Here is a 14,592-nt window from a genome sequence, read left to right as displayed (position 1 = left end):
TATAAAATTAATATCAAGAAGTTCACAAAAACATAAGATTGTCAAAATTAACAAAAATAATTTGAAAACGTGACCTACGGGTTCTAACAATTTTAAAGAACTAAAAACAAATAAATAGGACAAAATCTTAAGTAAAATGGTTAAAATTTAAAACACTGAAAAACATATAAATAGATGCGAAAGTTAATTGTGTCCTCATATGGCATGCCACATATCACTTTCTATCGCTCGCCAGCTTCTCAAGTTCTCTACCTTAACCTGAAATATTAAACATAGGAAAGAGTGAGTATATAAATATATTCAGTAAGGGACCCACTACTAGTCCAACTAGGTGATCTGTTAACTTTTCGTTAGAAACATAATCATAATGTCGTGTGTCCAATGGAACACATCTAAGTGAGTGAGAATATACGAACACCCCTAAATCATGCGAGTGATCCCATGGGAACACCCCTAGTCGTGCGAGTGATCGCAGGTACACACTTCATAAACATATATGTAATACGTAGGTATACCCCTAATATTGCAAGTGGTCCCGTCGGAACACCCTTAGTCATGCGAGTGACCCAGTATACACAATATAACTGTCCCTAACCATGCATATGATCCGTAGGTACACCCATAAATCGTGCAAGTGATCCCGTAGGAGCATCCCTAGTCATGTGAGTGACTCCATAGATATGATCACAATACAGGTGGGGTAAAAAGCTCAACAGACAAAGTTAACAGATACATCACAATCCAAAGTATGTAACATCATCATAAACGTCATAACATGACATAAATATTAATCATAACGTCCTTATTCATGTGATTAATATCTCATGTATCATAAACATAATAAACATACCAGTCATCATAGTCAATCATAATATCAGTCATCATCATCAACATAATATCAATCATCATCTATGGAATTGCATTATGCATCTTAGCTACCATCAATGCATAATCGTAAATACATGCAGTCTCTTAAATTTAGTTCGAAGGTCCAATAGTAGAATCTCTTAATTTTTTGGTTATTACTTGAACAAGGTGACAGTCATATAGTGAAACATTTGTGATTTCTCAAATTAAATGATTACTTTGTTATTGTTGTAAGTTTGTTATTGTTGTAAGTTTGATTCTAAGATATTTGTTAAGAATTACTTCTTTTAACCTTCACTCTTTAAGATTTAAAGAATTATTGAAATATATATATCTATATCAATTATTCATTAAAATTTTGATATTAGGAGGATGCTCTATTTTGTATGTTATGGTTATATAATTTCTATTTCAAATATTATTATTTTAAGAGGGGGATGCGGGTGAGTTTGTTTAGAAGGTGGTGGTGAGCACAATGACAGTGGTTGGTGACGAGCACAATGGTGGAGGTGATGATTATTCGGAGAAGAAAGGGAAAGAGTGAGATGCGATTGAGAGGAGAAGAAGAAATTGGGAGAAACAATCGTGCACATTGAGAAAGAGTAAAATATTGAGAGAAAGAGTTATTTTTTTAACAAAATAAAAAAATAGAATTAAAATTAAAAAAGAGCATTGATGTCGGTTTTGAAAAGGGAGGACGTTCAATGTCTGTTTTAAATCGACACTAAAGCTCCCTCTTTAATGTCGGTTTAAAACCGACATTAAACGTTCTCCTTTCCAAAACCGACATTAGTGCTCATTTTTTACTTTTTCAAACCGACATTAAAACTCAGATTTCTTCTAGTGTTAAATGTTTCTACTTGCCTTTACTGTTCGCCGTAAAGTTTGTTTCCGACTTTTATTAATGCTCTTTTATGACTGAAACATCGTTGTTGCTCTATTTTGCTAAGATAAGATTGCACAAATTTTAAAATATTGTACGCACATTAGAATCAACAGTACCACATGACATAGAAGATTAACTTACATGTCGGTTACATATCTTGTAGTTGATTTTGATGTTGTCCTTAGGAGTCAAGGTAAAACACTATATCATCGTACGTATTAATGGCAAGCAATGCCCAATGACCCTTACTTATACAAAATATAAGTACTATTTTATTGTCAATGCAACTATGATAAAATAACTTTACTTGCGCAGGATTAAAAGGAGCAAGCTAGAACTATTTGGTTTGCTTTTGAGACAATCAATCTACTACACATGTTTCAAATTCGAGATTCTTGTGAGTTATGTCCAGAAGAGATGCGGGACAGATTTAGAAAGAAGTACTGCACACATTTTCCTTCGAACCAAGAATAGATGAATACAAGCACCTACAAAATATTATAAACTCGTAAACGAAAGATACATAAATTTAGATGCAAGGAAAGGAAATTGACCTACGTCCTATAGGCCACCAATGTAAACGTTTTGACTTCGTTCATGTTACAAAAGTCAATAATGTCCTCTCAGAGCACAAACTCTTTCGACTGATTCCAAAGAAATGACCAATTTTGTAATTTCTCTAAACCCTAAACCCTAATACAATTCATTTACCTAAGATTGCAATTGATATAAACCATGATAAGAAAATGAAAGAAAAGAGGTTTAATTTTCAAAAACAAAAAACCAAAATTGAAATTGTTATCAAACGGATGTAAATTATATGATTAGGGCTCGAAGAGGCATTTTAGGTTTTATTTTACAAAATATTTATTTATTTCAAGCTATCATGTCATTTGAATACAGGCCATCTTGTTTACTTTTCCAATTTAAAGTTCCTTTTTTTTATTATTATTTTTTGGTTTTGTTTTGTTCGAAATGGATTATTTACTTGAGATATAAATTCAACACCTAACACAATTTGATTGAATTTGTGATTGAATAATATTTTAGTACACTTTTGACAAATATTTGGTTACAATAATGTATAATTATTTTCACTTTTCATTGGAAATCCACCATTTTACTTAAAACAACTATTATGTAACTTAAATTTAAATTTAACACCAAAAATCAAATCCTCTAATTAATTAAATGTTTATCCATCAGATATTTAACTAATTTTCAATTTCTCCAAAATCAATTCCTTCTCCATCAAATAACTAACATCTAATGATTCCAACATAATTAAATAAAATTAAGATAGTTAAATTAAAATTACATTAAATTTTTTTTTTTGTTATTACATGAACAAGGTGACAGTCATATTAAGATTTAATTCTTTAACCTTCATTCTTTAAGAATTAAAGATTTATTGAGATATATATCTATATCAATTATTCTTTAAAATTTTGATATTAGGGGTGCTCTAATTTGTATGTTATGGTTTATAATTTTTATTTTAAATATTATTATTTTAAAATTAAATTCTATCTGAAATAGGTTTAGCAAGTTGGTATGAGTGATTTTATTTGTTTTATTAGTGTCTATATTATGAGTAAATGAAAATATATGACAGACAACCCAAATGGAAAGAATAAGAAAACTAATGTCTTTATTTATTTATATAGGAATTGGTACACGGAGGAAAAAGCATAATGAAATCTGCAATTATTTTCAAAAATAGCCAATGAAGAAAAACCTAGCCCTAGCAAGCTACCCAACTTTAATAAGAGGCTAAATCAAAAGAAAGTAAATCTAGTACTTGACAGGATAGGCAGGTTGAATTGCCATTCCACATACACCTTGTGGGTTTCGTGCTCCTCGTTGCATCTTCATATAACCATTTATTCCCCATTGAGTTCCATATTGGTTCCTTATTATCCAATAATCTCCATCTTCATCGGTTCCGTACCCAACTACCACTACCGTGTGGTCAATATTAAACCCACAAAAGTCTTGTTCCGTAAACAATCCCTGCAAATAATTATCAAAGTTTAATATTTCTTTTAATTGAAGATAATTGATGACTTACATGTTGCACCAAATTATAATTAAGTTGTAGCAAAATTAACTACATACTTGCCTGCCCGTAAAATTTAAAATCACTTCCACCTGACGCTATAGCCACTGCTACCGGTTGATGTGCCACTGCTTTCATTAAAGCATGCTCGTTGTTTCTAGGTACATTCTCGTACCCATCAATTGTCACTCTCTCATTATAACCCTGTTAATCAAATATCAAACACAATACACATAATTATATCATGAATAATTTAATTATATAATAAATTTAGATAGTTTAATTAGAATTATATTGGTTTAAACTCACTCCTCTTCTACGACAATATCCATCTCCTTCATAATATGGATAGTTATCCTCAACTGTGATTCCACCGTTTTCCATCATGAACTCAAATGCAGAGTTATAGAATCCTCCACGACAACCACCATCTCTATAATCACAATCCACCACCTCTTGCTCTGACAGAGATACTAACTCATTTGTTTTTATTTGGTGAATAGATTCTACGGCAGCCACAGCTGCAAACGCCCAACAACTTCCTGCCAAACACAAAATTATTAACATAGTTATTAGTTAGAAGGCTTTTAGACATTATAAAGAATTATAAATTAAATCAATTTAATTACCACATCTGCCTTGATTTTTTATGGCATTCACGGCTCCTTTTTTCCTCCAGTCGATTGAAGATGGAATTTCCTTTGCATGTTCATACATAAATGATCCACCGACAGTCTTGGCATGTAAATGTTTGTAGTAAGTAATATTGGAACTATGTATGCTACTAAACTCATCATCGGACATATCCGCAAATTGGTTAAGTCGTAATTTTAATGATCTTCCCATTTGGTTCACTTTGAACACATGTTTTGCATTATCTTTGAACACCTTGAAGCGTTTGTGCATCTCATTTGCATTCCTCGAGATTCTATGGTGGCTACTCCATCTCTTGTAGAGTTGCATTAGGCTTTTTTCAGATGCAAAATCCTTTCTTTCCAACTTAAAGCTCTCACATAGGTGAGACATGAAAGCAATCAAAACAAGGGCAACAATAAAAAATTTCATGACAGTCATGGTGGGAAGATTTGAGCAATAGGATGAATTGATTTTTTCCCATGTTTAAGCCAAATTATATAGGTGTTTTACTCAACAGAATAATCACCCTCTTCCCCTTAAAATGGGTGTGGTTATAGAATTTTTTGGATATTTAGTTAAAGATGAGCTTTTTCTTGATTATAGGATACTTAGTTAAGATCTACTAATTAATATGTTTTTAATGGTTTAATGGATGATTATTTTACTTCCTTATTTTAAAAAAGATTTAATATGGGTTTTCTTAAAACAATTATCCTAATTAAAATATCTTTTTAAAAACAATTGCTTATATATATTTTTTAAAAAAATATTATCCTAATCAATATATTTTTTATGTTGAGATTTTCATATGTTAAATGCTATTTAAATATTAACTACATGAATTTTAGATTTACAAAAAAAATAAAAATAAAAAAAGGTTCAAAGTGAAAAAAATAGTGACATATTTGTTTTTATTTCATTTAGTTAATAACTCACAAATATTTATCCATGGCAACTACAAAGGTACACAAAAAGTATAGAGGGAAGTAATTTTATGAAAGATTTTAGTAGGTGAATTTTAAGTTTGCATTATTTGTATAATTTTACAATTTGTACGATCTCAACAACAATGGTCAATAAGTCAAATTAAACCTTTTAAGTTTTATATATAGTTTTGGTTGTTCCCGTTACTCTCTCAAGTGTCAAATTCTAAAAGTTACATGTAAGCAATGATAATAGTTATTTTTAGTTTAGATCATATTTTGATTCTTAAAAATGGAATATTATTTTATTTTGATGTTTATATTTTTAAAAATGTCAATTTTAATCTTAGAAATTTTAAACCATGCTTAATTTGGTTTATGTTATATTAAAATTTTGTTAGAGCTTTTTAACAAAATGTTAGGGGTTTGCTTATTATTTTTGGAGGTCTAGGGCTGCCAAATAATTTAACCAGACTAAAGAAGTTATTTAAGTATACACTTCATTCATAATATTCACCATATTTGTTTTACTCCATTTTTATTCTTTTAAAATTTGCTTTAAAATAATCCACATGCACGAGACTATATTATATTCGAACCGTTCAAAATATAATTTTTAAAAAAATCTAAACGTTTCAATTTAATTTCCTTGTCCAGTCAACCTTATATTAAATTTAACACATTTATCTTCTGCTTTTAAAATGATAAAAATAACTAAGTATACATAGTTCAATTTGGAGAAAACAAATATACACAAATAAATATATTTGCAAAAATAACATTCAAATTTACTTGCAATATAATGCAACTGTTATTAAACGTCTATAAAAAAACTAAAACAACATAGTAAGCACATCCCATGTTTAATTTATCCTTAAAATGTATCAATTTAAGATTTATTAAAGAAAGCAAAAAATGTCCATAGTTTTGGGTGGGATTTTAGGCCATAGAAAATAGAAATTAAAGTTTTTAGTGGTCGTTCCAACGAATCTTTCTTCAATATTGATTGTGCCTTGATATGTAGGAATATTCGGCTTGATGTTTCACTTTTCAATCATCAATCTTATTGATTCTGATAATTTAGAAATATATTTTACAAGAATTTAGAAAGACAGAGATAAAATAAATTTGTTACAAAGACAATCAGAAAGCTAAAAAAACAAATTCCATACTTTTGGTCTTCCTGGGTTGGTCTTTAGTGAATAACTTGACAATGGCAAAGTTATTTGTGAGAATTATGGAAAATAATATTAAAGAGGCCTTTAATGTTGTTTTTAAACCAACATTAAAGGCCTTTAATAACACTAGCAAAGATGTTGGTTGCCAACCGACATTAAAGGTCATAATTCTTCTAGTGTTTATATGGCGAGAAACTGTAGATCTACAGTACATGGACCATAAGAGCGTGAAGTACTTCTTCACTTAGAATAAGTTAAACATGAGACAAAGAAGGTGGCTTGAGTTAGTTAAGGACTATGTTTGTCATATCTTGTATCGTCCAACGAAGCTAGCTGAAGCTCTTGGCGAGAAGGTATATCCTAGTCAACAACACATGTTCTTTGGTATCGAGACTTTGAGAGAGCTAAGATTGCAATTTCAATAATGGAAGTACTCCACAGTTGCCTCAGTTGTCAATGCAACCACTACAAAAATAGACTCTCTTGATGTTTTAAAACTGTCAAGAATAAGATTTTAAAATCGTCATTGAAGCTAGTGTCAAGAAAGTTGAAGTTCTTGACGGTTGATAAAAGCGTCTAGATTAGTGAATGTTGACATTTTATAAACGTCAAGTATACAAATTTTAATGACAGTTTAAAATGGTCAAGAGTATAAGTGTTCGTGACAATTTGTCAAGAGTATGAGTACTCATGACATTTAAAAATCGTGAAGAATATAAGTGTTTATGACATTTAAAAACCGTCAAGAGTATGAGTTTTCATGACATTTAATAACCATCAAGAAATTGATTTGTTTATGAACATTGAAAAATCGTCAAGAATGTACTTGTTTATGACATTTTAAAATGATCAAGAATAAATTTAAATAACAAGGCTTACGACCGTATTAAATCTTAAAGGACAACATTATTCAAACACTACCTATTTGCCCCTAAGCACCCAAAGTTTTTGTAAAGATTATTTGAGTTGTTAAATTGGTCTACTGTTATTTCGATGAATGACGTTAGTTTCAAAGTGTGTCTTTTCCAATTTTTCACCCCATTAAGATAGATTATTTGCGACTGTTTTATCCTAATTCAACTTTGTATGCAAGGTTCTCGAGAGAAAACAAGTCATTGGAGTCCACACTGATTAACCAACAAACAAGTCAAGCCAAAGACCGATACTTTGACTCGATTAACTATGATGTAATTTAGTGTTGTGATCGTTATATGATTCTTAACACGTAAAGAGGAATAATTTTTCTCAAAAAACTCGCACTAATTTTCTAGTTTTACCATTGACTCTATATAATAAATATTTAGAAATTAGCAACCTTTGTTAGGATATCAATATTATTAAGCAAAACTAACTAATAACGTACTCCACTTATGAATAATAGTTTGAAAACAATTTATTAGAAAATCAACAAAGATTCAAAGGCAATTAAATTTAATAATGATGATGTGATACAATCATTTCTCTGACTTCTATGACAAATAAATTATGACATACTAGTTATTTTGGGACCCGTCTTGGACATAACTATGAATTATTGGAAACATATATAACAGGTACAAGTAGGACAAAATGTAATCACAACACATGTAATCAAATAACAATAACAATGACTCAGCTTAGACGAACAATAACAATGATTGTAGATTCCTTATGTAAAATGATGGGTAGGGTGTGCGATGGGGGAGATGGGTTGTCAAAATTTCTTTGACTCAGCTTAGACGAAGAAGCACGTACATTTTTCGATAGTATTCCCAAGCTAAATGGTGGAGCCAAGTCAGGTACTCTCTTGGGCTTCAGCCATGAGAAACGAATATGCCGTTCTGGATGCTTTGTGATGTTGCCCCTTAATTAATTTTCTGAAGGAAGAGTTCGTAAGTGGTTCGACATTATTCCCAAGCTGAAAGGTGGAGCTAAGTCAAGTACTCTCTTGGGTCTCGGCCAAATCCAAGAGAAGCAAATATGGCTTTTTGGATGGTTTACAATGTTCTCCCCCAGTTCATTTTCTGACGGAGGACTAAGCACGTCTTCAGTTAGTATTCCCAGGTTAAAAGGTGGGGCTAAGTCTAGTACTCTTTTGGGTTTCGGCCATGAGATCTCTCTGGGTGCTCAATACTGTCGTCAGTCAATTGGTTTTCTACAACATAGTTGTCTTCACTGACGATAGAGTAACTCCTTGCATCTATTTGGTGTGTTTCAAAGTGCAATCCAAGGAGTATGAGAGCACAGGCTCCAAAAAACACATTGGAGCTAATAGACATCATTTTGTTGTATCTCTATCCATCTTCTTCTATCGACTCCTTTTTATAAACACTTTGTCTCTTAATTGAAATTAAGTTAACATTTCAAATTAAACCTAAAAATAGCATTTTAGATTACCCAAACAACACCCGTTTGGTTTGTTAGAAATCTTTTGGGTGAGAAGACTTTATAATAAAACAAACATTCTAAACTTAACATTTTGGCTTTGAAGCATGCAAGCGATGATTTCGAAGTTTTCCAACGCAAGGTGTTGACTCCACTTTTATTTAATGTGTTCAAATTTAAAACATGCAAATGGTGAAACAATCTTGGTTTGTTTGATGTCGATTGCCAATCGACATCTTTGCTAGTTTTATTAAAGGTCTTAAATGTCAATTCAAAACCGACATTAAAAGCCTTCAATGTCGGTTATAAACCAACATCTTTGTTGGTGCTATAGAAGACCTTTAATGTCGGTTGGCCTTTGATGTCGTTTAAAACCGACATTAAAGATGTCTTTGATGTCGTTTTTGAACCGACATTAAGATGCCTTTAATGTTGTTTTTAAACCAACATTAAAGATGCCTTTAATGTCCGTTTAAAACCGACATTAAAGTCATCTTTAATGTCAGTTTAAAAACAACATCAATGCTTGTTTCTAGGTCCGTTTTTTAAAATTTATTTTTATTAAATTGTTTCATTATTGTCCATTTTTTTTGTAACGCTCCAAATTTTTTAAGGTATGTTCTCAACATATTTACTTTACGTTATGGATTTTTTTTTTTTTTTTTTTTTACTTTTTAAGGGTGTTATATTGTGTGAGTTTGGTAACAAAAAGGAAAAGAAAAGAGAAAGGAAAATATTTTTCTAAGGGTATAATGTAATAATAATAATAATATAATATAATAATAATAATAATAATAATAATAATAATAATAATAATATTATTATTATTATTATTATTATTATTATTATTATATTTATTATTAGTATTATTATTATTATTATTTTATAAAAACCAAAAAAAAAAAAATCCCTCTTCCTCACTCCAAGCTTCAGGATGAAGTTAACACCCTTGAAAGTACCTTTGCTATTACGAAAGAAGCGATTGAGGCTCTGACTATGATTCGCAGGAGCATGAAAGCTGCACGAGAAGATTTTAAGAACTTCAAGTAGAAGCTTTGATTTATGCCCCTTTTGTCCCCTTTTCTTTTGCTGCAATCCTTGTAAATGTAAAAAAAATAAAATAAAATAAGTTCAATGATAATGCAAAAGATTTTTTTTTTATTTTAGTATTGCTACATTTATATTTATTTTGCAATTCTTCCATATGAGATAACAATGAAACATGAGTTTTTTTTTTTTTTTTACGTGTGACTGAACTTAAAGTGAACTTTAAGCTGCCTACGGACCCTTTTTATAACATAGGGATCAAGTCATAACGTAGTTCAATTGATTTTTTTTATTGGACAATGACGTTAAGCATAAAATTTCTTGAGAAACTTGCCATTGATTGGGCCAATTTTTAAACCACCTCGATCAACAATCTTGTATGCGTCATTTGTGTAAACTTCTTTGACAATGTAAGGTCCATCCCATTTAGGTGTCAACTTATTTCCTGTATGGCTCATTATGATGATCGGTCTTCTTACAGCAAGTACTAGATCACTAACCTGAAAGGAGCGAGGTTTAACGTGCTTATCAAAAGCTTTAGACATTCTTGCTTGGTAACATTCCAATGCTTGTTGAGCTTCTAATCGCTTTTCATTAAGTGCTTCTAACTCTTGAAGACGTAACTTGACATTGTCTACAGTAGTCAACCCCTCTTGCACTGTCATTCTTAATGATTGATTTCTCTTTCGAGTGGAAGGATAGCCTCTTCACTGTAAACAAGCGAATATGGTGTAACCCCTGTAGGAGTGCGATGAAGGGTTCAATAAGCCCACAATGCTTCACCGGTTCTTTCTTGTCAATCCCTCTTCGACTTGGAGATAATTTTCTTCAGAAGATTGCATAACGTTTTATTGAATGCTTCTGCTAGGCCATTTGCAGTTGCGTTGTACATAGATGACTTGTATTGCTTGAACTTGAATTTTTCACATAATTTGTCTATCATGCTATTGGAGAATTGCCTTTCATTATTTGTCATGATCCGGTGAGGAATACTGTATCGATAGATCTGTGGTTACGAATAAAGTTCGCCACGTTCTCTTTCTTAGCCTCTTTCAAGGGAATGGCCTCAGCCCACTTTAAGAAATAATCTGTTGCTGCAAGGATATAAGAATGTCCTGCTGATGATTTTGGTGTAATAAAGCCAACCAGATCAAGTCCCCAAGCCTCGAACGACCAAGAAACCACAATTGAATGTAGCGGCTCTGGAGATCGATGTGTGAAGTTTGCATGGTATTGACAAGTTTCACACTTTTTTGCATAGTCCATTGAATCTTGAACCATCTTATGCCAATAATAGCCAATTCTTCTTAACTGAAATTAAAGATTTGGTCCCCATTGATGTGCTCTACAGATGTCTGCATGCACTTCCTTTAAAGCTTTTATTGACTCTTTTTATGCAAGGCAGCAAAGGAAGAGTCCTTCAAAAGAATGATGATATAAGGTTCCCTTTTAATAAATGAAGTGTGCAGCCTTCTTCGTACCTCAGTTTTATGACGAGAATCCTTTGGAAGGATTCCATGTTTAAGATACTCTCTGATAGTTTGACGCCAATCTTCTTTGTCAATCAAATGGGATGTTGTTACATTCGCTTCTTGACATTCAGAAAAGATTGAAAGCATAATCCATCGTTTGTTGTTACATTCGCTTCTTGACATTCAGAAAAGATTGAAAGCATAATCATCGTTGACAAAGTGGTATATTCAGAGCTATGTCATTCGGCATTGTCAAGACAGTGATCAAATTTGCCAAGGCATCTGCTATCTTGTTTTCTTTTCTAGGGACATGCTCCAGCATCACACTGTCAAACCTTTCCATCAATTGTCAAGCATAAGTGAAGTATGGCTTCAAGTCTTCATGTTTCACATCATACTAAAGCGAAAGTTGGTTAATTATCAACTTTAAATCACAGTAAATTTCTATGAATGATACTCCAATCCCTAATGCCATTTGAAGGTCAATTATCAAAGCGTGATATTCAACCACATTGTTTGAGCACAGTGCAAGTGCAAAGCTATAAGGCAACATATCTTTCTTAGGAGAAATGTGGATGATGCCTGCCCCCGTGCCACTTCTTCGTGTTGTGTCATCAAAATACATAGTCCAAGGTTCCATAACTTTCGTGAAGAAAACTTCATCGTTTGGCAAGTCTTCACATAACAATCAATTTGAAAAAATTGGGTGGTCTGCTAGAAAGTCTACCGACGCTTGTCCTTTTATCGCCTTTTGGGGAATATAGACGATGTCGTATTGCTGGAGTAGAATCGCCATTTGGCTAAGCGTCAAAAGATAATTGGTCTAGACAGAACATACTTTATAGGGTCCGCCTTTGCTACTAGATTGACTGTGAACACCTGCATATAATGCCTCAACTTATCCATAGCAAAGAAAAGTGCAAGACACATTTTCTCAATGGAAGAGTAGTTAACTTTAGCCCCAACTAAGGTTCTGCTTAGATAGTAGAGAGCATGTTCCTTTCCTTTCTCCTCCTCTTGCACCAACAATGCACCTAGAGACCTTTCCTATGCAGTAATGTACTATATTAATGACTTACTAGGTACTGGAGCTCCTAATGCTGTGGGATTAAGCAAGTATTTCCTTATGCTATCAAAACCATTCTGACAAGCCTCATCCCATACAAAATTTTCTCCTTTTCTCATCAACTTTTGAAAAGGTTGGCACCGACCGGCCAACTTGGAGATGAACCTTCAAATGTAAGCCAATTGTCCCTAAATACTTTTTAGGTCATGCAAACTCTTTGGCCTTGGCATCTTCTGAATGACTTCAATCTTTGGTCTATCTTAATCCCTCGTTGCCTTATAATGAAGCTAAGAAACTTTCTTAAAGTCACAGCGAACGCGCATTTGAGAGGGTTCATCCTTAGCTAATATTTTCGCAAGCGGTCGAACACAACTTTTAGATCCTTTAAATGGTCTTGTCGTCTCTTGGATTGACCACAAGGACATCACATAGCACTCGACATACTTATGTAGCATATCATCAAACACTTTTTGCATAGCACGTTGATAAGTGGCACCAGCATTTTTCAATCCAAAGGGCATCACCTTGTAAAAGTATATTCCCTTTGAAGTTTTGAAAGTTGACATTTCTTCATTTGAAAGAGCCATTCGTATTTGGTTATATCGAGACGACTCATCCATAAAGAACAGCACCTCATGTCCAGTAGTTGCATCAACCATGATTTCTGTGATGGGCAAAGGAAAATCATCTTTAGGGCAATGCATTATTCAAGTCACAAAAGTCTACACAAACCCGAAGTTGTTCGTTCTTTTTTCTGACAGGGACAATGTTTGTTATCCACGTTGGATATTTGACTTTACGAATGAATCCTACTTCAATCAACTTGTTGACTTCAACCTCGATCTGGGAAATAAGTGAAGGGATGAAAATCCTTTATAGCGGAAGAATTACAGAGACCCAATTTTAATTGAAACTTTAAAAAATACCAATACATTGACAAAAATTACAAAACTAGTTTTTTATGGTTAAACATGTTTTGAAAAAAATACAGAGAAGAAGAACTTACTCTCGTTGACGACTTTGAATCTACCAAACACCAACTTGATGCACCACCACTTGGAAACCTTCCTATTCTCTGATTGAGATGGTTTATGGGAACCAAATTGGATTGAGGAAATTTTTCTTTACAAAGAAAAATTTTCAGAGAGAACGAGAGAGCAACTCAGTTTTCGTATAACTCACCCCTCAAAATTTTTGTTACACAAAAATTCCCTCTTCTTCATACGGAAGAAGTGAGAAGTTGAGAGAATATATGGGAACGTGGGAAAACCACCCACGTTCTTTATTAATTTAATAAATAAATATTAAATTAATATATATTAAAATAATTAATTAATTAAATTAAATAATTAATTAACTAAATTAAATAATTAATCAAATCATATTTAATTAATATTTCATTTAAATCATATTTAAATGAATATCTCTCACATAACCTATAGTTTAATTTAATTAATTTAATTAAATCAAATTAAACTAAACTATTAATTAACTCTCCAATTAATTAATTTCTAAACTAAATACCTTATATTTAATTTAATCCAAAATTTGAATCATATTCAAATATAAATTTCTCTCATAAGCTAACTAGTTTTAATATGTATCACATACACATTAAATTTTAACATATAGTTTTAATATGAATCTAATTCACATTAAAATAATATTTGAACTCATTAAAATATTTTATTCTCTCATAATTTAATTTTGAATCATATCCAAAATTAAATTTATATAATAAAGTCCAATTAAAAAATAAACATTATATTATAATATATCAATATACATTATATTAATTCCCAAATTAAATTTGAACATTTCAAATTATAACCAATATAAATAAATCTCATTACTCTTTGTGAGCTAGGAAGGGGACCTAATAGACGTACAGATCAGAAACTACAACGATATGAGATTAATTAGCTAAACTCATTAACCACATTAATCAATATCCGTTAACTGTGTGTACACTCCACTAAAGTCTCACAACTGAACTCTTCTCACTGTAGATATATTTCTGTGTCCACGGATATAGACCAATACCAGTAAGTTAGTCCTTCACAAGTGTTCGTAACACCAGTTGGGTCAAATTAC

The 14,592-nt window shown here is 31.8% G+C and overlaps 1 protein-coding gene across 1 annotated transcript; it reads right to left on the bottom strand.

Annotated features, from left to right (window-relative positions):
* Positions 1 to 3,387: 3,387 nt before the first annotated feature.
* On the bottom strand, positions 3,388 to 4,898 carry LOC103488622 (ervatamin-B-like). The gene is made up of 4 exons (XM_008447444.2): positions 4,442 to 4,898; positions 4,122 to 4,354; positions 3,876 to 4,016; positions 3,388 to 3,766 (listed from the first exon to the last, which is right to left on the bottom strand). The coding sequence occupies exons 1-4, from the start codon at positions 4,884 to 4,886 to the stop codon at positions 3,548 to 3,550; spliced, it is 1,038 nt and encodes a 345-aa protein (XP_008445666.2). The 5' UTR covers positions 4,887 to 4,898; the 3' UTR covers positions 3,388 to 3,547.
* Positions 4,899 to 14,592: the final 9,694 nt, after the last annotated feature.

This window comes from Cucumis melo, chromosome 12 (assembly GCF_025177605.1).
Source record: "Cucumis melo cultivar AY chromosome 12, USDA_Cmelo_AY_1.0, whole genome shotgun sequence".
In the NCBI taxonomy this organism is placed as follows: Eukaryota; Viridiplantae; Streptophyta; class Magnoliopsida; order Cucurbitales; family Cucurbitaceae; genus Cucumis; species Cucumis melo.
Note: the sequence above shows the minus strand (reverse complement) of the source record. Positions and strands in the feature narration are given on the sequence as shown.